At 43.7% G+C, this 25,744-nt stretch overlaps 1 protein-coding gene across 1 annotated transcript in view; it reads left to right on the forward strand.

The window, feature by feature from the left end:
• olah (oleoyl-ACP hydrolase) overlaps nt 1-25,744 on the forward strand; it is a 35,163-nt gene that overhangs the window by 6,380 nt on the left and 3,039 nt on the right. The window contains exons 3-6 of the mRNA XM_078538450.1: nt 7,819-7,957; nt 16,478-16,577; nt 24,275-24,444; nt 25,187-25,269. Coding sequence (XP_078394576.1) covers nt 7,819-7,957; nt 16,478-16,577; nt 24,275-24,444; nt 25,187-25,269 — 492 coding nt within the window. The remainder of the gene's footprint in view (nt 1-7,818; nt 7,958-16,477; nt 16,578-24,274; nt 24,445-25,186; nt 25,270-25,744) is intronic.

The raw sequence follows: 25,744 nt of genomic DNA on the forward strand, positions 1-25,744 counted from the left end.
TAAATAAGGATTTTGGAAGAAGTAGAGAAATGGAGATGTTTAGCGAGGGAACTCTAGAGCTTAGGGTCCCCAAGCAACTAAAGGTATGACCAACAGTGGAATGAATAAAATCAGAGATTTGCAACAAGCCAGGATTGGAGGAGCGCAGAGATCTCAGAGGGTCATAGAGCTAGTGTAGGTCACAGAGGTACAGAAGGGTGAGGCCATGGAGGGATTTTTTTAATGTTCTTTCATGGGATGTGGACATCGTTGGCAAGGCCAGCATTTGTTGCCCATCCTTAATTGCCCTTGAGTAGGTAGCGGTGAACTGTCTTCTTGAACCACTGAAGTCCACCTGGTGCAGGGACATCAACAGTGCTGCTGGGAAGGGAGTTCTAGGCTTTTGATCCCATGATAGTGAAAGAACGGCGATATATTTCCAAGTCAGGATGGTGTGTGGTTTGGAGGGGAACTTGCAGGTGGTGGTGTTCCCAGTGTCTGCTGCCCTTGTCCTTCCAGGTGGTAGAGGTCGTGGGTTTGGAGATGCTGTCGAAGGAGCCTTGGTGAGTTGCTGCAGTGCATCTTGTTTATGGTGGAGGGAGTGAATGTTTAAATTGGTGGATGGGTTGGCAATCAAGTGGGCTGCTTTGTCCTGTATGGTGTTAAACTTCTTGAGTGTTGTTGGAACTGCACTTATCCAGGCAAGTGGAGTGTATTCCATCACATTCCTGACTTGTGCCTTTTAGATATGGAGTCAGAAGTTGAGTTATTTGCCCCAGGATTCCAAGCCTCTGACCTGCTATTGTAGTCACAGTATTTATATGGCTGGTCAGTTCAGTTTAGGGTCAATGGCAACCCCCAGTATGTTGATAGTGGAGGTTTCAGTGATGGTAATGCCATTGAACTCCAAGGGGAGATGGTTAGATTCTCTCTTGATGGAGATGATAATTGCCTGGCACCTGTGTGGTGAGAATGTTACTTGCCACTTATAAGGGGGAGGTGGCGACGCAGTGTTAATGTCACTGGACTAGTAATCCAGAGGCCATGGGTACGAATCCCACCACAGCAGCTGGTGGAATTTAAATTTAGTTAATAAATTTAAAATTAAAAGGCTAATCTCAGTACTATGACCATGAAACCATTGTCGATTGTTGTAAAAACCCATCTGGTTCATTAATGTCCTTTAGGGAAGGAATTCTGCTGTCCTTATCCAGTCTGGCCTACATGTGACTCCAGACCCACAACAACATGGATCTTAAATGCCATCTGAAATGGCCGAGCAAACCACTCAGTTGCATCAAACTACTAAAAACATATCAACAAGGAATGAAACCGGTTGGATAACACGGCATCGACCTAATTATCAGAAATGACAACAGCAAACTCAGCCCTGTTGACCCTGCAAAGTCGCCCTCACTAACATCTGGGAGCTTGTGCCAAAATTCGGAGAGCTGTCCCACAGATTAGTAAAGTAACAGCCTGACTTAGTCATACTCACAGAATCATACCTGTGATGTCCCAGACACCACCATCACCATCCCTGCAGAGGTGGCAGCACAATGGTATACAGTCAGGAGGGATTTGTCCTGGGAGTTCTCAACATTGACTCTGGATCCTATGAAGTCTCATGGCATCAGCTCAAACAAGGGTAAGGAAACCTCCTGCTGATTACCACCCACCGCCCTCCTTTAGCTGGTGAATCAGTGCTCCTCCATGTTGAACACCACTTGAAGGAAGCACTGAGGGTGGCTAGGGCAACGGATAGACTCTGGGTGTGGGACTTCAATGTCCATCACCAAGAGTGGCTCAGTAGCACCACTTCTGACAGAGCTGGCCGGGTCCTAAAGGACATAGCTGCTAGACTGGATCTGTGGCAGGTGGTGAGGGAACCAACAAGAGGGAAAAACGTGCTTGACTTCATGCTCACCAATCTACCTGTTTCAGATGCATCTGCCCATGACAGTCTTGGAAGGAGTGACTACCGCACAGTCCTTGTGGAGACAAACTCCCACCTTCATATCCTCCAGCGTGACTTGCGGCACTACCACCAGGCTAAGTGGGATAGATTTCGAACAGATCTAGGAACTCAAAATTGGGCATCCATGAGGCGCTGTGGGCCATCAGCAGCAGTAGAATTGTGTACAACCACAATCTGTAACTTTATAACCCGGCATATCCCCCACTCTACCATTACCGTCAAACTGGATAATCAGGTTCAAACTAGTTCAATGAAGAGTGAAGGAGAGCATGCCAGGAAATGAGGTGTCAGCCTGGTGAAGCTATAACACAGGACTACTTGCGCGCCAAACAACCAAATGCAGCATGCGATAGACAGAGCTAAGCGATCTCGCAAACAACAGATCAGATATAATCTCTGCAGTCCTGCCACATCCAGCTGTGAATGGTGGTGGACGATAAAACAACTCACTGGAGGAGGAGGCTCCACAAATATCCCCATCCTAAATATTGGTGAGCCCAGCATATCACTGCAAAAGACAAGGCTGAAGCATTTGCAACAATCTTCAGCCAGAAGTGCTGTGTGGATGATCCATCTTGGCCTCCTCCTGAGGTTCCCAGGATCACAGATGCCAGTCTTCAGCCAAATTGATTCACTCCACATGATATCAAGAAATAGCTATGAAGGCAGTGGATACTGCAAAGATGATGGGCCCTGACAATATTGCAGCAATGACACTGAAGACTTGTACTCCAGGACTAGCTGCACCCTTGCCGAGCTGTTGCAGTACAACTACAACACTGGCATCTCCCCAGCAATGTGGGAAACTGCCAGACATGTCCTGTCCACTAAAAGCAGGAAAAATCCAACCCAGTCAATTACCGCCCCATCAGCCTAAGCTCAATCATCTGCAAAGTGATGGAAGCGGTCGTGGACACAATGCTATCAAACGACACTTACAGAAAGAATCTGTTCACTGACGCTCAGTTTGAGGTCCACCAAGGCCAATCAGCTCCTGAACTCTTCTCAGCCATAGTTCAAACATTGCCAAAAGAGCTGACCTCCAGAGTTGAGGTAAGAGTGACTGCCCATTACATCATACCTGCATTTGACTGAGTGTGGCATCAAGGAGCCCTTGCAAAGCTGAATTCAATGGGAATCAGGGGGAAAACTCGTTACTGGTTGGAGTTATACCTAGCACAAAGGAAGATGGTTGTAGTTGTTGGAGGTCAACCATCCCAGCTGCAGGACATCACTGCAGGAGTTCCTCAGGGTAGTCTCCTAGACCCAACCATCTTCAGTTACTTCATCGGTGACCTTCCCTCCATCATAAGATCAAAAGTGGCGATGTTTGCTGATGTTTGCACAACGTTCGCCACCATTTGCAACTCCTCAGAACTGAAGCAGTCTGTGCCCATTTGCAGCCAGACCTGGACAACATCCAGGCTTGGGCTGACAAGTGGAAAGTAACATTTGTGCCACACAAGTACCAGGCAATGATCATCTCCCAACAAGAGGGAATCCAACCATTTCCCCTTGACATTCAATGGCTTTACCACCTCTGAATCCCCCATTATCAACATTCTTGGAGGGGGTGGGTTACCATTGACCAGAAACTGAACTGGATCAGCCATATAAATACTGTGGATACAAAACTAGGTCAGAGGCTGGAAATTCTACAGCAAGTAACTCACCTCCTGACTCCCCAAAGCCTGTCCACCATCTATAAGGCACAAGTCAGGAATGTGATGGAATACTCTCCACTTGCCTGGATGAGTGCAGCTTTGACAACACTCAAGAACCTCAACACCATCCAGGGCAAAGCAACCACTTGATTGGCATCCCATCCACCTTCTCCAACATTCATTCCCTCTACCATCAACGCACAGTGGCAGCAGTGTGGACCATAAACAAGATGCACTGCAGCAACTCACCAAGGCTCCTTTGATAGCACCTTCCAAACCGGCGATTTCTACCACCTAGAAGGACAAGGGCAGCATATGCATGGGAACACCACCACCTGCAATTTCCCTCCAAGCCACACCCCATCCTGACTTGAAATTATATCACCGTTCCTTTACTGCTTCAGGGTCAAAATCCTGGAATTCCCTCCTAAACAGCACTGTGGGTGTACCTACACTACATGGGCTGCATCTTCTCAAGGGCAATAAAAATGCTGGCGTGGCCAGCGATGCCCACACCCTATGAAAGAAAGTAATAAAGCCCAAGCCTGAATGTTGTCCAGATCTTGCTGCATGTTAGCACGGACTGTTTCAGTATCTGAGGAATTGCAAGTGGCACTGGACATTCAGCAATCACAGAAGAGAATAGAATTATAGAATCATTACAGTACAGAAGGCGGCCATTCGACCCATCATGTCCGTGGTGTCTTTCCTAAAGAGGAATTCATGTTCTGCCACTCCCCTGCCCTCCCCCAACATCCCTGCATATTCCTCCTTTCAGATACTTAGAAAATGTAGAAAAATGTATGGTACAGAAGGAGGCCACTCTGCTCATCATGTCAGTCCTGGCTGAAAAATGAGCCACCCAGCCTAATCCCACTTTCCAGCACTTTTGCCCATAGCCCTGGAAGATACGGGACATCAGGTGCATATCCAGATAGCTTTTAAATGAGTTGAGGGTTTCTGCTTCTATTACCCTTTCAGGCGGTGAGCGCTAGACCCCTACTGCCCTCTGGGTGAAAAGAGTGTTCCTCATCTCTCCTCTATTCTTTCTTCCAAACACTTTAAATCTATGCCCCCCAATCACTGACCTCTCTGCTAAGGGAAATAGGTCCTTCTCATCCACTATTTCCAGGCCCCTCAGAACCTTGTACACCTCAATCAAACTTCTTGATCATTCCTCCTACACTTATGTCCAAAATCATTAATATGTACTGCAAAAAGCAGGGGACCTGGGACTGAGCCCTGCAGAACCCCACTGGAAACAGCCTTCCAGTCACAAAAACACCCATCAACAACTACCCTTTGTTTCCTGCCACTAAGCCAATTTTGTTTCCAGCTTGCTACATTCCCCTGGATCCCATGGGCTTTTATTTTTTAACCAGTTTGCCATGTGGCACCTTGTCAAAACGGAGAGGAACACAGTTAACGTTTCGAGTCCGTATGACACTTCAACAGAACTAAGGAAAAATAGAAAAGAGGTGAAATATAAGCTGGTTTAAGGGGGGGTGGGACAGGTAGAGCTGTCTCCACCTCTATCCAGCTCTACCTGTCCCACCCCCCCTTAAACCAGCTTGTATTTCACCTCTTTTCTATTTTTCCTTAGTTCTGTTGAAGAGTCATACGGACTCGAAACGTTAACTGTGTTCCTCTCCGCAGATGCTGTCAGACCTGCTGAGTTTTTCCACGTATTTTTATTTTTATTTTAAAATATACTTACGTTACTTGGGGGCATGGAGCCACCTAGCGTTTAGATTTTAAAAATCCCCTGAAGCAACAGCGAGCAACAGTCAGATAAATATTTTGGCAGTTTTCCAAATTCCACAACAGAGCAAAAGTCCATTTGGCATCTGCTAAGAGCATTACCTCAGGCCAGATACTGGTGTCTGAGCCTCTGAATGAAGGGATTTGTTTTTATTTGTGTCACACTTTGAATTCTCCTCCATTTGTTGTTTCCAAGTGGGTACGCATGTGCTTGTGTATAATTTTAATCCATAGAATGCTGAAAACTATTGAAAGTAGTTTTCAGCAATTCAGTCTCATGGTGATTTTTCTTCTAATTTTCTTCCTCTTTTCCTGTACTTTGAAGGCAATAGGCCAAATTTTTGCTTTGGAGGTGGGAAACAGGAGCCAAGCCTGTTTCCTGGTCCCAGACCTGCCCCCATGAGGAAACAGTCACTCTTTAGGATTTTGACTGGGTGACCCTTTAATTGACTTAGAGACAGGTTCCTGTCCAATTAAAGGTTGTGGGCAGGCTCTCGAAGCAGGAGGGTCTTTCGGCTTGAGGAGGAGCAGTAGGCTGAAATGAATGGTAGGTAAGTGAGAGGGCACTTCAACATGGAAACCCCTTTAGAGGGTGGCCTTTGGCTGCACAGGGAGGGCCTCTAGGCCTGCCTGGAGCACTGGCACCCCACCTGCCACTGGATGTCTGTCTCTAGGTAGTTGAATTGCTACCCCAAACCTCCACTCTCATACATGGAAACTGGAGGATGACTGAAAAATTCCTGTTGGCCTCACTTAACAGTCTTACCAAGACTCTTAATGAGCTTAATTGGCTGCCCCCTGGTGTGGTCAGGAAACCAGCACGCCAGCTGGTGCCGGGATTGTCAGGTCCTGTCCACCTCCATTCCCAACCTTGTTGGGGCCCAAAACTCTTGCCCAGTGACTCATGCCAAGGATTGAAGTGATAATTTCATGATCTTGTGCTCCCAGGGAAGATAGGTTGGACATAGGCCTGCGACACTGCAGCACCTGTCAGAGAATTGCCCTAAATTGCCCTCATCGTTGCTAGTAGTAATTTGGTATGTTCATGCGATTGTCAGTAGACGATTCGACTATATATGCTCACAACTGATCTCAATTCAGTCCTTATTAGATAAGCATACACAGACATTTTACAGTTTGGACCATTGCATAGCAATAAGGAACTTGAGCTCTGGCTAATTTTTTTCTATCCCTCTTTGGCCAGGAGAAGATTGAAGGCAATTGTGTTACAGATACTGCATTCCTGCCTGAAACCAGTTACTATGCCAATTATTTGCCTCAATGCTTATTGAATTACAAGAGGATACACCCAAGACATTCAAGTGAAAGGAAAATACTGCAGATGCTGGAAATCTGAAATAACAAAAAATGCTGGAAAAACTCAGAAGTCTGGCAGCTGGTAACATCTGTGGAGAGAGAAACCGAGTTAATGTTTCAAGTCCAATATGCCTCCTCTTCGGAAGCTCTGAAGAAGAATCATATTGGACTCGAAGCATTAACTCTGTCTTTCTCTCTTCCAGATGCTGCCAGAACTCTGAGTTTACCAGCATTTTCTGTTTTTATCCAAGACCCTCAAGTTGGGAGCCTCAGAAAGCAGCATTGAAAGAGAGAACTGCCCTCTTATTTGCCCCAGTTAGTAGTGCTTCTCCAAACAAAGATCTTTTGGAGACTATTTTTTCATGTGGACCAGAAAATCATTGATTTTTATTTACAGCTGCGCATGTACAAATGAGTAGAATGCTGACATCATTTCCTTAGGTGACAGAACAGTTGTGTTACCTGCTTGTTAACTGGACTTTCAATAAAACAACAACAAATTCTACTCTAGGAAAGTCAGAACTCTCAGTAATTCAAGGGAAGTCAAACTGTCCACCTGTAACAGGAAGAGTTTCAAACTTAAAGCTGCCTTGAGCTCCATGAATTCATTGAACAAGGGAGTGTTCAATATCAGAATGGAAAGATAGCTGATTCTGTGTATCTGCATACTTGCAGGGATGTTTCTATGACCATGTTGATAGAGAACTGGGCCTGGAATTTCCTTTGCAATACCGCCCCTAATCAGGGGCTAAATTGGCAGGAACATTGGTGGTGAAGCCTACTATCACGTTCCTGTCTGACCTTTATTTTCCTCCTCCTGCACTCACCTGGAAGACATAGCAGTCTTGTCACCACTTTGCCACATGTGGATAATGGGAGGGAGGTGGGATTGGAAACCTGTCTGATTTCCTTTCTTCATGCCCCAGGGTTGACCATGAGAGGAATGACAGTGGTACCTGAGATATAGAAGGAATGTCTGATAATATTCCTTTTGCATGGAAGGGCAGAATGAAATGTTTAAGCCAATTTAATTCTGACGTCTTATCTGTTATAAAATTATCCCAGATTCTGGAATTTGAAGAGAGACTGACATGATTAATCAAGCTCTTTCAATTTCAGTTTACTCTATACGTCTTCCTGGAAGAGAAACTCGTTCTAAGGAACCTATTACACAGAACCTTCAGCAACTTATTGAGGATATTTCCAGTACCTTGCTGCCTAGCCTTAAAGAGAAGCCCTTTGCATTTTTTGGTCACAGGTATGGAAGATAAGTCTGGATTATCTTGGGCTGCAAAGAACCAAAATATTTCAGACAAGGAGAATTTTTTTCATGTTGTTAGATAGTTTACATAAACAGCATTTAAATTTTATAGCTGATATTCATGAAAGTGCCAATTTTAAGATGCTAGTGCCTGTCTATTCGAGTTCACCCATTGCAGCTTCAATTTGAGCCACAGCATTGATTATTCCAAGGGAAAAAATTAGGATTATTTAATATAAAAATTATTACTTGTTTAAGAAGTGAACAAATGTCAGCCTCAAACTGTTCCTTTGCTAGTTAAATCACCCTTGCATTGAGAAAAATGGGCAGTAAATAGGTGACTCAAAATGTTTTTAGGTTTGGGTGGTGGATGGGGAGTAATTGAAGAAAGAAGGGATCAGCAGGAAGAGGAGATAGAGGAGGACAAGGTTGGAGGGAGAGGAGTATGTGGAAGAAGGAGAAAAGAAAATGGGGGACAGGGAAAGCAAATTGGCTGGAGGAAAATGGGGAGAGGAAGGGGAGACATAGACAAAGAGGATGCCAAAAGAGAAAAGAACAGAAAAGTACTGTTATTCAAGAAGGGAGGAAAGGATAAACCAGGGAACTACAGGCCAGTCAGTCTAACCTCAGTGGTGGGGAAACTATTGGGAGCAATTCTGAAGGACAAAATTAATCTACACTTGGAGAGGCAGGGATTAATCAAGGACAGTCAGCATGGTTTTGTTAAGGGGAGGTCATGTCTGACCAATTTGATTGAATTTTTCGAAGAGGTGACCAGGTGTGTAGATGAGGGCAATGCATTTGACGTAGTCTACTTGGACTTCAGCAAGGCTTTTGATAAGGTCCCGCGTGGGAGACTGATAATGAAGCTAAGAGCCCATGGGATCCAAGGCAATTTGGAACATTGGATCCAGAATTGGCTGAGTGGCAGGAAGCAGAGGGTGATGGTCGAGGGGTGTTTTTGTGACTGGATGCCTGTGTCCAGTGGGGTTCCACAGGGATCGGTGTTGGGTCCTTTGCTGTTTGTGGTGTATATAAACGACTTAGACTTGAATGTAGGAGGGTTGGTCAGTAAGTTAGCAGATGACATGAAAATTGGTGGGGTGGTAAATAGTGAGGAGGATAGCCTTAGATTACAGGAGGATATAGACGGGCTGGTCAGATGGGCTGATCAGTAACAAATGGAATTTAATCCGGATAAGTGCAAGGTGATGCACTGGGGCAGGACAAACAAGGCACGAGAATACACGATGAATGGTGAACCTGGGAAGTACCAAGTATCAGAGGGACCTTGGTGTGCATATCCACCAGTCCCTTAAGGTGCTTTAGAAGGCATGTAGGATACTTGCCTTTATTAGCTGAGGCATAGAATATAAGAGCAGGGAGGTTATTCTGGAACTGTATAAAACACTGGTTAGGCCACAGCTGGAGTATTGCGTGCAGTTCTGGAATTCGCATTATAGGAAGGAAGTGATTGCACTAGAGAGAGTAAAGAGGAGATTTACCAGGATGTTGCCTGGGCTGGAGAGTTTTAGTTATGAGAGATTGGATAGACTGGAGTTATTTTCCCTGGAGCAGAGGAGATTGACGGGGGACATGATTGAGGTATATAAAATTATGAGGGGCATAGATAGGGTAGACAGGAAGGAACTTTTCCCCTTGGTGGAGTGATCAATAACCAGAGGGCATAGATTTAAGGTAAGGGGCAGGAGGTTTGGAGGGGATGTGAGGAAGAATTTTTTCACTCAGAGGGTGGTGGGATTCTGGAACTCACTGCCTGAAAGGGTGGTAGAGGCAGAAACCCTCATAACATTTGAGAAATATTTGGATGTGCACTTGTGATGCCATGGCATACAAGGCTATGGGCCTAGTGCTGGAAAATGGGATTAGAATAGTTAGGTACTTGTTTGACCGGCACAGACTCGATGGGCCAAAGGGCCTTTTTCTGTGGTGTAGACCTCTATGACTCTACAGTAGGAGGAGGGGTGGAGGATGTCTGAATAGTTAATAGTGTTAGTCGAACAGTTTCCCTGCTCAACACGGGTGTGTTATCCAATGTAGCTAACGTTGCCTTAGATTTAACATTAAGAAACCCTATTGCAGCATTAAGCAACAGCTATAATAGGTACTGCAGTTAAATATTGACATTCTTTTAATGGTTGTTGCCATAAATGGAGCTTCAAATGTCAATACATTTTGAAATGAAATTTTACGATGCAGTCATCAATTATAAAAAATCGTAAATGTTTAAATAAATGCACATCTCAGCCTTAAAGCTTAACATTTTAACAAGAACCTAATCCCATAAACCGGCTTGTTGCTTTCTTCATTTGTATTATTTAGTAAAATTGCATTAACTGTTCTGTGGTAATTCTGAAGTAACAACGCAAAAATAATGATGTATACTTTTATTTGTTTAATTGTTTTGTGAGGCAAAAATTGAGAGCTTCAGAAGTAATATGTTAAAACTCCAGATGTGCATTTGACTTCTTAGGGATATTTTCTGGTACTGATGTAGGAGCAGTTTGGTTATAGCAATTTTGTTAGCGTTCTTTTGCAAGATCTGTCTTGTGAACAGCATATAGCAAACCCCTGGTCTGAATTGGGCTTTCTGGGTGTGATAAGAGTGAGTAGTGCACTGTCGTCCACTTCAAGTCTATCCAGTTTACCACCCCTCCACCTCTGCCAGCTCTTGAATGACAGATGTGGTATAAAGCATTTAGGGCCAACAAGCTTCAGCATCATCAGACGTGGTAGCAGAAATTACAGAGCCACGCCATGTCCTAACACAAAAATGGTCACCTCAAACCCAGGAGTTGATTCGCACTCAGCAGTCAGCCACCTTACTTACTATTGTTCAAACTGTAGACACATAGTAGGAGCACAAGATCAGAATATAGAGCACACACTGTCACCAAGGGGACTGCTAGGATGAGAGGGAATGCAAATACCAGCCACATTCACTAATTAATTTCACCAGTATTCTTGTATATAGATAGCATAGAACAGGTTTTACAGATTAAAAGATTGGTATGCGGGCTGGTTGAGACAAGGCTAAAGCCGATGTTGCTGAAGATGTTTTGCATCACCGTATTAGCATATGTGTGGGAGGATTGATTGCATTGGGCAATGGTGTCATTTAGCTGTATGAGATCCTGCATTTGCTTTGTTATGTACAACAGGTTTGAAGTAGTGATATTTTCTGGCTTTACCTCATTATTTTGCTTCATCATTGTTTGCAAATGGCTCTCCTCTTCTTCCACCATAGCTAGTCCTATCTATGTAGCACATATGTTGATAATGTGATAATCTAGGAGATCATGCAGGGCCTGTAATGTAAAGCAGTTTATCTGTCCAGGCATCTGAAGCACTACACCTGATGATGGAGTGGAATTCAATGTACTGTATGAAAGCCAAATGACTGTGTATAAAAGGCTGAGGTGAGCACAAATGCATAAATAAATCCCAGATTTAAGGTATACATTGAGAGAAAATTGTAGAGCCCTCTTATTCTCCATGTTTCTAAGGAGAATTGTAAACTTATTTGTTCTGGTGAAAAACTTGTCAGTAAGATTCTTGATGCATCTATGCACTGTGGATTGACTGATGTTGCTGGTGTCCCCTGTGGTAGTTTGGAATAAGCTTGATATATAAAAGATCAGCATTGTGATAACCTTGACTGACATTGGTTCTTTCTAGAAAACAAGTGAAAAAATTGTTGAAGATAGCTCCATGGTATCTTGGAAAGATCCAGTAAACTGTAAGCTTCATGACAAGAAGAGGTATACAAATGTTATGTGCAGGTAATTCTGGAGCAGATGACACAACTCTGTGACAGCCTGTCTCATCAAGTGAAATTAGCAAAGACATGTCTGCTGTGATATGTCCAGGAGAATGTGGAAGAATCTGCTAATACAGGTCCTTCGGTAGAGACAGGTATGGCCAAAACACTTCAGGGATAATTGAATTCGTAGGCCCCACACAAACTCCTTTCTCAATTGTGCAGTACATTCAGGACTGCGCAAAATAATACCCATCCTTACTTCTTCGTATGGTGAATTTCAAAAGCATTAGTAACTAACAAGTATCTACAAGTACTATTACTATTTACAAGTACATTAAGAGTAAGAGGATAACTAGGGAAAAAGTAGGGCCCATTAAGGACCATAGAGGTAATTTGTGTGTGGAGCTGGAAGACATAGGTAGGGTTCTAAATTAATACTTTGTGTCAGTGTTCACAAGTGAGAGGGATGACGTGGGTAAGGAAATCAGGCAGAAGGACTGTGATATAATTAAAGAAATTAGAAAGGGAGGAAGTTCTAAGCAGTCTGGCAGGCGTAAAAGTAGATGAATCTCCAAACCCAGATGAAATGTATCCCAGGCTCTTGAGTGAGGCAAGGGAGGAGATAGCAGGGGCACTGGTATCTCCTGCTATCTCTCTGGCCACAGGAGAGGTGCCAGAGGACTGGAGGACAGCCAATGTGGTACCGTTATTCAGGAAGGGAAGAAGGGATAGACCAGGGAACTACAGGCCAGTCAGTCTAAGCTCAGTGGTGGGGAAAATGCTGGAAGCAATTCTGAGGGACAGAATTAATCTACACTTGGCGAGGCAGGGATTAATCAAGAACAGGCAGCATGGTTTTGTTAAGGGGAGGTCATGTCTGACCAATTTGATTGAATTTTTCGAAAAGGTGACCAGGTGTGTAGATGAGGGCAATGCATTTGATGTAGTTTACTTGGACTTCAGCAAGGCTTTTGAAAAGGTCCTGCATGGGAGACTGATAACGAAGGTAAGAGCCCATGGGATCCAAGACAATTTGGCAAATTGGATCCAGCGTTGGCTGAGTGGCAGGAAGCAGAGGGGTTTGGTCGAGGGGTGTTTTTGTGACTGGATGCCTGTGTCCAATGGGGTTCCACAGGAATCAGTGTTGGGTCCCTTGCTGTTTGTGGTATATATAAACAATCTAGACTTGAATGTAGGAGGGTTGATCAGTAAGCTCGCGGATGACACGAAAATTGGTGGGGTGGTAAATAGTGAGGAGGATAGCCTTAGATTACAGAAGGATATAGACGGGCTGGTCAGATGGGCTGATCAGTGGCAAATGGCATTTAATCCGGATAAGTGTGAGGTGATGCACTGGGGCAGGACAAACAAGGCACGAGAATACACAATGAATGCTAGGACCCTGGGAAGTACTGAGGATCAGAGGGACCTTGGTGTGCATGTCCACCGGTCCCTTAAGGTAGCAGGACAGGTAGATAAGGCGGTTAAGAAGGGATATGGGATACTTGCCTTTAATAGCTGAGGCATAGAATATAAGAGCAGGGAGGTTATGCTGGAACTGTATAAAACGCTGGTTAGGCCACAGCTAGAGTATTGCATGCAGTTCTGGAATCCGCTTTATAGGAATCCGCTTTATAGGAAGGATGTGATTGTATTAGAGAGAATACAGAGGAGATTTACCAGGATGTTGCCTGGGTTGGAGAGTTTTAGTTATGAGGAGAGATTGTATAGACGGGTTATTTTCCCTGGAGCAGAGGAGATTGAGGGGAGACATGATTGAGGTGTATAAAATTATGAGGGGCATAGATAGGGTAGACAGGAAGGAACTTTTTCCTTTGGAGGGATCAATAACCAGGGGGCATAGACTTAAGGTAAGGGGCAGGAGGTTTAGAGGGGATGTGAGGAAGAATTTTTTCAACCAGAGGGTGGTGGGAATCTGGAACTCTCTGCTTGAAAGGGTGGTAGAGGCAGAAACCCTCATAACATTTAAGAAGTATTTGGATGTGCACTTGTCATGCCATGGCATACAAGGCTATGGGCCTAGTGCTGGAAAATGGGATTAGAATAGTTAGGTACTTGTTTGACCGGCAAAGACTCGATGGGCCGAAGGGCCTTTTTCTGTGCTGTAGACCTCTATGAATCTAACAATACTGAAGAAAATTATTGGCAAGGGAAGAAACAGCAGGATTCTCAGCAAAACTAACCAATGCATCATCAAAATGCAGCACGTGGAAAATAACATGTATACAAAAAAAACCTGGTTCAGAAACCACCTCCTTTTACGGAATCACAGAATTGTTACAGCATAGGAGGAGGCCATTCAGCCCATTGTATCTGCACCAGCTCTCCAAATGAGCAATTCTGTAAGTGCCATTCCCCCTGCCTTCTCGCTGCAATCCTGCACATTCCTCCTTTTCAGATAATAGTCTATATTCCCTTTTGAATGCTTCAATTGAACCTGCCTCCACCACACACTCAGGCAGTGCATTCCAGACCCTAACCCTTTGCTGCATGAAAAGATTTTCTCTCATGTCGTTTTTGCTTCATTTGCCAATTACTTTAAATCTGTGCCCTCTAGCTCTCGATCCTTTCACGAGTGGGAACATTTTCTCTCTATCTACTGTCCAGACCCCTCATGATTTTGAACACCTCTATCTCAGCCTTCTCTCCTCCATGAAAAACCAGTTCTAACTTCTCCAATCTATCTTGATAACTGAAGTTCCTCATCCCTGGAGCTATTCTCGTGAATCTTTTCTGCACTCTCTCCCATGCTTTCACATCCTTTCTAAAGTGCGACACCCAGAACTGAATGCAATGCTCCAGCTGAGGCCAACTAGTGTCTTGTACAAGTTCAACATAACCTCCTTGCTTTTGCACTCTATGCCCCTATTAATAAAACCTAGATACCGTATGCTTTATTAAATGCTCTCTCAACCTGTCCTGCCACCTTCAATGAGTTAGGCACTTATACATCCAGGTCCCTCTGCTCCTGCACCCCCTTTAAAGTTGTACCTTTTGTTTTATTTCTCCACGTTCTTCCTACCAAAATGAATCATTTCACAATTCTCCACATTGAACTTCACCTGCCACCTGTCCACCCATTCCACCAACTTGTCTGTCCTTTTGAAGTTCTACACTATCTTCCTCACAATTCACAGTGCTTTCAAATTTTGTATTATCTGCAGATTTTGAATTAGTGCCCTGTACACCAAAGCCTGGGTCATTAATATTTGCCAGGAAAAGCAAGGGTCCCAACACTGACCCCTGAGGAACTCCAGGTCAAGCCTTCGTCCAGCCCAAAAAACATCCATTAACCACTACTCCGTTTCCTGTCACTGAACCAATTTTGTGTTGATGTTGCTACTGTCCCTTTTATTCCATGAGCTGTGACTTTGCTCACAGGTCTGTAGTGTGACATTGTATCAAGTGCCTTTTGGAAATCCATGTACACCATCTCAACAACACTACCCTCATCAACCCCCTTTGTCACCGCTTCAAAAACAAAACTCCCAAGTTAGTTAAACACGATTTTCCCTTAAAAAGTCCATGCTGGCTTTCCTTAATTGACCTCCATTTGTCCAAGTGACTATTAATTATTGTTTCTAGAAGTTTCTCTGCCCCCCCACCCCTGCCCCACCATCCCCACCAAAGATAAACTGACTGGCCTGTAGTTGATAGGCTTATCTTTATACCCTTTTTTAAACAAGGGTGTGACATTTGAAATTTCCAGTCCTCTGGCATCACACCTGAGTCTAAGAAAGACTGAAAAATTATGGCCAGTGTCTCTGCAATTTCCACTCTCACTTCCCTCAGTATCCTTGGATGCATCTCATCCGGTCCTTATGTCCATAAGTTCCTTTTGAACTTCAAGTACAGATATACTATCCAATACCACCTCCTTATCAATCTTGAACCCTTCTTCTGCCTGAATTACCTCCTTTTTCATCATGGCTTGGGTAGCATCTTCTTCCTTAATGAAGACAGATGCAAAGTATTCATTTAATACCTCAGCTATGGCCTCTGCCCCCAAGTGTAAATCCCCTTTTTGATCCCTAATCAGCCCTACTCCTCCTTTTACCACTCTTTTACTATTTATATGCCTCTTGGGATTCCCTTTATGTTAGCTGCCTGTCTCTTTTCATACTCCCTCCTTGCTTCTCTTGTTTGCTTTTTCATTTCCCCTCTGAACCTTCTCTATTCAGCCTAAGAGGCCTACTTGAGCAGGCAGCTCCTGTAACCCACCTGCACCTAGATTTTACATACAAGAGTGTGTGTCTTGGCCAGAATCTGGCCCTGAGACAGAAAATTTGTGAGGGACACTTAATGAGGGGACTTAAATGCTGAAATAAGATAACTCCCAAGTTATCCCATTGAAAAATTGGGTACCCTGCAAGCCAGTCACATGAAGCTGAACACCAAATATTCTGAACTGCTTCTACTGCCTTTGAGGTTCCGTCTTGTTTGTGGGCTTCTGCAAAATCAGTTTATCTTCTTTTGCCTTGTGCTTGATCTCTAAATGCACATTTCTAACAGTTACACTGGCAGTAGGCAGAATATATATGTGGGGTGTGCAGAAGTAATTATGGTGTTAAATAAATCATCTGAGTAAATATACCAGCTTGATCCATAATGGACAATGATAACACTGATACAGATTTTACAAGAAATCAGTGCAGGATCAGTAATACAAGATCAAGGCTAAAAACGGCTTAACCAGATGTTTTCCTCTACAGTTTTGGAGCATACCTCAGCTTTGCTACAGCAGAGTACGTAAAAAGAATTCACGGTTTGGAGCCTGTGCACCTTTTTGTATCAGGTGCTTCAGCACCACATGTAAGTAAAATAGATTAAAATTTTTAAAGTTATCTTTTATCAAAACATTTATGCTAGAAAATGTGCTATGGAGTATACTGCCTATTTCTTCAGTTTTAAATGGTGAGCTCCCAACCTCATTTCTTAATCTGGCTGAGCTGAACAAATATATGGAGCTCTGTACAACCATTGGGTAATGGGAACCTAGAAAGCACTAACACATGATGTGTCATGGTGTGGTCAGAGGCAGATTTGTGCTAGCAGTTTGCAAATAATGAATTCCTGACCTACACCATGACATGATGAGGTGACAATGAATGGAGGTTAAACAATTCCATCTAGGGCAGCTTGGAGGAAACTCACCATGAAATTATCACAATAGAATTTTCTGTAAAATAATTTAGAAATAAAGCAGTCTGTACATACTTGATTACTTAGAGATTGACCATATGAATTTCTATGCCCCTTGGGCACTGGATCCTTTGTACAATGGAGTACAGATACCTAATGCGTGTGGACATCATAATATAAGTCTGAAGACCCTGTGACACTTAGTTTTCACAGATGTTACCTAGTAAGTTCAGTAAGGCACCAGGTTTTGAAAGGTGTTGAAAGAAGAGTGTTGCTTGACTTGCCTCTTCACTTCAATTGGGTCCTTGATTTCTATTCAGTTGTTTGTCATTCATTGCCTCTCTGCTATATTTTATTTGGAGAAAGGAAGTTTATGTAACTTATTGAAGATATCTGCTTTATCCGAACAGTATATTTGTTTTTCATTAGCAATGAATGTCTGTGTGCTGCTTTGGAAGGAGCAACAGGGTGGGTCTCTGTTTTATTCTTGTATTCTCCAATTGAGTAACCCAAGAACCTTGACTGTGGTTGACACAGCTGTTGCCGTTACTTAAATGACTTGCAAACATGGTTTTAGGACTGTGTATCTTCAGAATCATCCTCTTTATGTTATATAATCAATAGCTCATCCAATAAAGTATCAGATCACTGAGCATAAAATCAGGATCTCTCACTAACCACTTTAATCTGCCTCACAACAAAAAAAAACTCATGGCAGCTAGTGATCCCAAATCATCATCACACTAACTGCTGGTGGGGAAAGATATGTTTTCCCTGATGCTTTCACATTGTAGCAGTTTTAGTTGTGTGTTGTCTTCTTCCTTTAATAAGGCTGTAAAATGTCTTTAGTTTATTTCTGTTAAGTTTAGTTATTTTAATAAATAGAGGCATGCAGGGCACCTCAGTCTCATGGAGTGTACATCATTTTCCAGGTGTGAACTCCTGGACACTTCTCGTGTCCTGGATAATCACATTTGCAGGAAGTGTCATCAGCTGGAGGAGCTCTGGGATTTAGAGCTCAAACAGCAGCTGGTCTCACTGCGGTGCATCTGGAAAGCTGAGAGCCATCTGGATAGCATGCCTCTGGATCTGGTCATCCTACAGCAGGCAGAAAGGGAATGGGTGACTGCCAGGTAATTAAACTGAACGAGGCAAATAGTGCATGAGTCCCCTCAGTGCATCTTGCTCTCCCACCAGTATTCAGGTCTGAATACTGGTGAGAATAATGGTTCATCTGGAGAGTGCAGATGGAGCCAAGCCAGGGGCTGCTCAGTGAACAAAAGGGCAAGAGAAAGATTAGGAAAGCAATAGTGAAAGTGGACTCTATAATTAGGGGGAACAAGACAGGCTTTTCTGCGGCCGAAGATGTGAATCCAGGATCGTATGTTGCCTCCTTGGTCCCAGGGTCAGGGATGCCACTGAGTGGTTGCAGGCCACTCTAACGGGAGGGTGAGCAGCCAGCAGTCATGCTCCCAATGGTACCACTGGCAGGTAGAAAGGTGAGGTTCTGCAATCAGATTTAGGGAGCTAAGAAAGAGACTAGCAAGCAGGACCTCAAAAGTGGTAATCTCCTGATTACTTCCAATGCCACATGCTAATGAGTACAGAAATAGGTGGATAGAGCAGATAGATGATAGAGCAGATGTGTGGCTGGAGAGCTGGTGCAGGAGCGAGCGCTTTGGACTCCTGCCACATTGGGACCGGTTCTGGGGGAGGTGAAACCTATACAGGGTTGCACCTAAACAGAGCTGGGATCAGTGTCCTTGCGGGGCAGTTTGTTGTGCTGCTGGGAAAGGTTTAACTAACTTGGCAGGGCTTGGGAACCAGGATGTAGTATTAGGAAGGATGAGCATGGTGCACAAAGGATTGGGAAAAGCAGATAGCACTAAAGTAAGAATAAGAAGGTATTAGGTGGGTCAGAATGCAATAAACTCTAAATTAGATTACAGTTCTTGGGTGTAAACACATGAAACATGGTAAATAAGATTGCTGAACTGCAGACACAAATAGCCATGTGGAAATATGTGGCAATAACACAAACCTGGCTCAAAGCAGGCAGGGCTGGGTACTAAATATCCTTGAATTCAAGGGGCTGAATTTGTTTCTGTTCCACTAGTGGCCACATTTAGTACAAAAGGGAAACACTGTGGATGCTGGAAACCTGAAATCAGAACAAAAAGTGCTGGAAAAACTCAGCAGGTCAGGCAGCATCTGTTCTTATGAAAGGTCATTGACCTGAAATGTTAATTCTGTTTCTCTTCACATATGCTGCCAGACCTGCTGAGATTTTCCAGCATTTTTTATTCTTCTTATGGCCACACTTAGGGCAGAATTGGGGGTCTTGCCTGGCGGCTGGAGAGCCAGCGAGAAACCTGTGGCGCATCTTTTTGGGAAGGCCTTCCAAAGCACGTGGCAATCAGACAGTGGCAAGGCCACTGGTGGGTCTTCCCTTGGGATCAAGACCTTGGGGGCAGGGCAGCTCTTGTGCTCAGCAGCACCACAGGTCTGGGAAAAATATCCTGCAGTCAGCATCGCAGTTAAGCAGTCTGAGAAGAGTGTCCTGCAGTCAGCATTATGGTGAAGCAGTCTGGGAAGAGTGTCCTGCAGTCAGCATCGCGGTGAAGCAGTCTGGGAAGAGCGTCCTGCAGTCAGCATCGCAGTGAAGCAGCCTGGGAAGAGTGTCCTGCAGTCAGTTCTTGTTGAAAATAACAAGAGTGACATCACAAGACTGCGCGATACAGCGGCGGAGAGATCAGAACCAGCGCGAGTGTGGGGAAGCTTCAAAAAGTGACATTAGCACAAAGGTGAGAACTGATTGGTGAATAGTGGATGTGTTTTTCTCCAGTTTTTTCTCCAGTTTAAAATAGATTAAGCTACGGAAAGGTAAGAGTTCTAGTTTTTACTTAAAGTACATAAATAATTTAACTTTTTTTTACTGTATTTAACTTTAAGGGTTTTTTTTCAACTAGAGGCATGGCAGGGCAGTTCAGTCCCGTGTTATGTACCGCCTGCAGCATGTGGGAAGTCCTGGACGTTCCTTGCGCTCTGACCGACCACGTGTGCAGGAAGTGCCACCAGCTGCAGCTACTTGGCTCCGGGTTTCGGAGCTTGAGCAGTAGATAGAGGCACTGAGGTGCATCCACGAGGCAGAAAGCTTCATGAATAGAACGTTTTTAGACATGGTCACCCCACAGCTTATGGAAGTGCAGACAGAAAGGGAATGGGTGACCTTCAGTCAGCAGAAAGGTGCCAGACAGATAGTCAGGAAATCCCCAGGATGCATCTCGCTCGAGAACCGTTTTTCTGTATTGGAAAACGGTGAGAGTGACGGTCCCTCTGGGGAGTGCAGCCACGCTAATGGTACTGTGAGTGGCTCAGCTGCATGGGCGGGGTGGGGGGACCAGGCTGAATATAGAAGGTTCAGAGGGGAGGTGAGAAAGTAATGAAGAGAAGCAAAGAGGGAGTAAGAAAAGAGACTGGCAGTCAACATAAAAGGGAATCCCAAGAGGCATATAAATAGTAAAAGGGTGGTAAAAGGAGGAGTAGGGCTGATTAGGGATCAAAAAAGGGATTTACACTTGGAGGCAGAGGCCATAGCTGAGGTAGTAAATGAATACTTTGTAGCTGTCTTTATTAAGGAAGAAGATGCTACCCAGACCATGATGAAAGAGGAGGTAATTCAGACATTAAAAAGGTTTAAAATTGATAAGGAGGTGGTATTGGATAGGCTGTCTGTACTTAAAAGTTCATAAGGAACCAGGACTGGATGAGATGCATCGAAGGGTACTGAGGGAAGTGAGGGTGGAAATTGTGGAGGCACTGGCCATAATCTTTTAGTCTTTCTTCGACTCAAGGGTAGTGCCAAAGGATTGGAAAATTGCAAATGTTTTGGATTTCCAGCATCCGCAGTAGCTTTTAGCTTCTTGTTTTTATCTTTGTGTTTAATTGACTGCCACCCCTCTTCAAGAAATGCCCTCTTTGAAGAAGTACGGTTCTGTCCTCCGACAGGATTTCCGACTGTCTCTTCTGCCCTGCTCACCTTCATTGCAAATGTTACACCCTTGTTCAAAAGATGTAAAGATAAGCCCAGCAACTACAGGTTAGTCAGTTTAACTTCAGTCATGAATAAACTTCTAGGAACCAAAATTAATAGTCACTTGGACAAATGTGGGTTAATTAAGGAAAGAGGTTTGCTAAGGGAAAATCGTGTTTAACTGACTTGCTTGAGTTTGTTGATGGGGTAACAGAGATGGTTGATGAGGGCAATACAGTTGATGTGGTGTACCTGGACTTTCAAAAGGCACCCAATATAGTGCCAGACAACAAACTTGAGGGCAAAGTTATAGCCCATTGAATAAATGGGACAGTAGCAACATGGATATGGAATTGGTTGAGTGGCAAGAAACAGAGTAGTGGTGAATGGATGTTTTTCAGGCTGTGGGAAGGTTTGTAGTAGAGTTCCCCAGGGATCAGTTGCGACCCTTGCTCTTCCTGATATATATAAATGACCTAGACCTTGGTATATGGGCACAATTTCTAAATTTGCAGATGATACAAAACTTGGAAGCATTGTGAACTGTGATGAGCATAGTGTAGAACATGGACAAGTTGGTGGAGTGGATGGACAAGTGGCAGATGAAGCTCAATGTGGCGAAATGTGAAGTGATTCATTTTGTTCAGGAGAACATGGAGCGACAATATGAAATAAAAGTACAACCTTAAAGGGGGCGCAGGAACAGAGGGACATGGATATATATGTGCACAAGTCATTGAATGCATCTCATCTGGTCCTGGTGACTTATCTATTTTAAGTGCAGGCAGCCTATCCAATACGACCTTCTTATCAATTTTAATCTCTTATAGAGTCTATAATAAAACATTTTCACACAGCGAGTGGTTAAGATCTGGAATGCACTGCCTGTGACTGTGGTGGGGGCAGGTTCAATCAGGGCATTCAAAGGGGTATTATACTGTTATCTTTTTTTCTAATTTAGACTTTCATGGGGGACATGGGTGTCACTGGCAAGGTCGGTATTTGTTTCCCATCCCTAATTGCCCTTGAACTGAAAGGCTTACTAGGCCATTTCAGAGGGGCAGCTAAGAATCAACCATATTGCTGTGGCCAAACCAGGTAAGGATGGCAGATTTCCTTCCCTAAAGGATATTAGTGAACTAGGTAGGTTTTTACGATAATCGATGATAGTTATCATGGTCACCATTACTGAGACTAGCTTTCAATTCCAAATTTATTAATTGAATTTAAATTCCATCAGTTGCATTGGCAGGATTTTAACCCATATCCCCAGAGCATTAGCCTGGGCCTCTGGATTACTAGTCCAGTGACAATACCACTACGGAGGAGTGGCACAAGTTGAGTTGCTCATTCAGTGAGCCAGTGAAGACACACTGGGTCAAATGGTCGCCTTCTGCTTTGGAAAAGCAGAATCATAGAATTGTCACATTGAAGGAAGCACCATAATGCAATAAAAATGTTGCACAATGTCCTGTCAGCCTGTGCTGTGAACTTCTCTACTGTGATTTAAATGGTTTTGGCTGATTTAAAAATAAACTGGTTTTGACACTTGAAAAATAGATCTACACTTGGGAAAAAAATTTAACTACCAGGTCCCTTACATTGATTGACAAGCACTCTGCTTTGAAATTGAAATGAACACCTTCTGTTCTTTCTTTCCCAGAGAGTAATCTATTTTTTGGACAGCTGTGGCCATTCTAGCCATTCAGTTTGGCTGAATTTCAAATGCTAATGGATATTAACATAATAGGTGTTCAATTCATCTGAAAATAAATGACAGTTTCAAGAAATTTTAACAAGTTTGGCCCTTTGATGTGGTTTCTGGTTTGTTGACAGAAGCTAATAGGATTACAAGTATTACAATGTTTTTTTGTGTGGCGGAATGCATTATTCTCTCAGTATCAATGTTATAGAGGCTTTTATTCAATGGTGAGAGGTTTATTTTTTCCCTAAGGAATGTAAAATATTTTCCATTGATATTGCATGTAATCTGAGGCCTATACATTGTGCATAGTGGGTGGGTGGCTATGGAGGATACATGGGGAGCATCGAGGTGGCATGGAGGATACATGGGCATAGAGATGGCATGGAGCAACATGGGCAATATGAAGGGGCATGGGCTGGCCTGGCAGGGTGGTGAGAGCAAGGGGTGGGGGGGGGTGAGTGAGGTTTAGGGGGCCTTTAACCTCTATTGGGAGCTGGGATACTGTGTTGGAGGGCCTTCTATAGGGCCTGCCTTAGCCTCCATGTTGAGCAACACTTGGAGGAAGCACTGAGGGTGGCAAGGGCACAGATTGTACTCTAATGGGGGACTTCAATGCCCATCACCAAGAGTGGCTCAGCAGCACTACTAGTGACCGAGCTGGCTGAATCCTAAAGGACATAGCGGCAGGTGGTGAGGGAACCAACAAGAGGGAAAAACATACTTGACCTCATCCTCATCAACCTGCCTGCCGCAGGTGCATCTGTCCATGACAGTATTGGTAGGAGCGACTACCGCACAGTCGTTGTGGACACGAGGTCCCGCCTTCACATTGAGGATACCCTCCATCGTTGTGTGTGGCACTACCACCGTGCTAAATGAGATAGATTTCGTACAGATCTAGCAACTCAAGACTGGGCATCCATGAGGCACTGTACGCCATCAGCAGCAGCAGAATTGTACTCGAACACAATCTGTAACATCATGGCCTGGCATATCCCCACTCTACCATTATCATCAAGCCAGGGGATCAACCCTGGTTCAATGAAGAGTGCAGGAGGGCATGCCAGGATCAGCACCAGGCATACCTAAAAATGAGGTGCCAACCTGGTGAAGCTATATTACAGGACTACTTGCGTGCCAAACAGCATAAGCAGCAAGTGATAAACAGAGCTAAGCGACCCAACAACCAATGGGTCAGATCTAAACTCTGCAGTCCTGCCACATCTAGTCGTGAATGATGGTGGACAATTAAACAACTCACTGAAGGAGGAGGCTGCACAAAAATTCCCATCTCTGTGATGGGGGAGCCCAGCACATCAGTGCAAAAGATAAGGCTAGAGCATTTGCTACAATCTTCAGCCAGAAGTGCTGAATGGAAGATCCATCTCGCCTCTTCCGGAGGTCCCCAGAATCACAGGTGCCAGTCTTCAGCCAATTTGATTCACTCCACATGATATCAAGAAACGGCACCAAAAAGCACCTGGGGAGCTCCACTACACACGTAACCATAAAAAATGCAAAGTACAGAAATGAATTTGGACTGTTTTTACCCAGCTTTAGTCTTTTGTAATAAAGTGTAATTGTTGAAATGAGACTAAATAATGGTTTCACAATTTTTCTACAATTTAGTCTGCAGCTCGCTACCCCATTCAGAAGAGATCAGAGCTCCCAGATGCTGAATTCTTGGCCTGGATGACATCCATTGGTGGTACCCCATCTGAAATTCTTGCCAATAAAGACATTCTGCAACTGTTTGTCCCAGTTTTAAAAGCAGATCTTAGACTTGTGGAATTAATTAGGTAAATCTACATAATATATAAGATTAGGATTATAATTTTTGATTTGTTTTTCACACTCAAATTGATGTTCATACGATCCTTTTTGGTGTTATCATTTGGCTGAAACATTATAACAGTGTAGTTCATGTTGTAAACATGGAAGAATCCAGCTGGATTAAACTCTTCTTGCCTTCAGTAGTCATTTTACAGTAGGTAAATTACAGACAGCATTCTTTCAGACAAGGTAAATGAGCAACATTGTCAAAAATATTTGTGTAGTAACAAACTTCAGTTTTAGAGTTAAAGAAAATAAGGGAATAAAATCCATGGAGCAATTTCAGCACTATGCCATTTGATGGGTTTGCAGACCTCTTTGTTCCTTCAGGGAGGCGTTGACTTTGTAGAAGAGGAACTCCATAACTGACGAACGCCAAGCTTCCCTTGTGCAATTCCTTTAGGCTATCCTCAAGACAGCTTAGTAACCAATCATCCCCCATGTCTGTAAAATATCATGTGTAATGTAGAACTGAAGAGAGGACAGAATTAAATTGGGTTTTTTTCTTTCTTTAAAAAACATGAAGCATTGACACTGCTGATGTGTTTTTTCCGATAAAAGGTGTCAATTTTTGTCTCATTACACTCCTGTGAAGCATTTTGAAACATTTTATTATGTTGAAGGCGTTATAAAAATGCAAGTTATTTTTGTTTAATGTGAAGTTAATGACTTTTGAATGATTTTGAACTGAGTTTGCTTCTGATACAGATACGAAAAACCTCAGAACAAGCTCTTCTCTTGTCCTATCAGCAGCTTTGATGGAAAAGAGGATGTACCACATGACCTTGGAGGTGAGAGTAATTTCAATAATGTTCCAGCATTAAACCTACGATCTCTCAAAGTATTTTTGTTTTGTTCATGCATGCATCAAATTTTATTAGTCTTAACTGTATATATCAGTATAAATCACTAGCTGCCTGATGCCTTAGAAATAAAGGCCTCAGTATTTACTGGGAGGATATTAGGTGAGGCAGAAGACTGGCTAGGCCAGAGATGCAGAGGTGCTGCCAAACCTAAAGGCAACTGGGTGAAAAGCCTGGCTAACAGGTGGCAGGGAACAGCTGTGACCTTAGTGCTGAGGACATGCTCCAGAGCTAGCCACATTAGCTGGCAACTACATGACAAATGGCAAAATTACCCTGGTATGTCCCATCCATAAAAAAGAAGATAAATCTAATCAATTGCTGCCCCATCAGTCTACTCTCAATCATCAGCAAAGTGATGGAAGGTATTGTTGACAGTGCTATCAAGTGGCACTTGTCACAT

Source organism: Cetorhinus maximus, chromosome 3 (genome assembly GCF_964194155.1).
Source record: "Cetorhinus maximus chromosome 3, sCetMax3.hap1.1, whole genome shotgun sequence".
Lineage (NCBI taxonomy): Eukaryota > Metazoa > Chordata > Chondrichthyes > Lamniformes > Cetorhinidae > Cetorhinus > Cetorhinus maximus.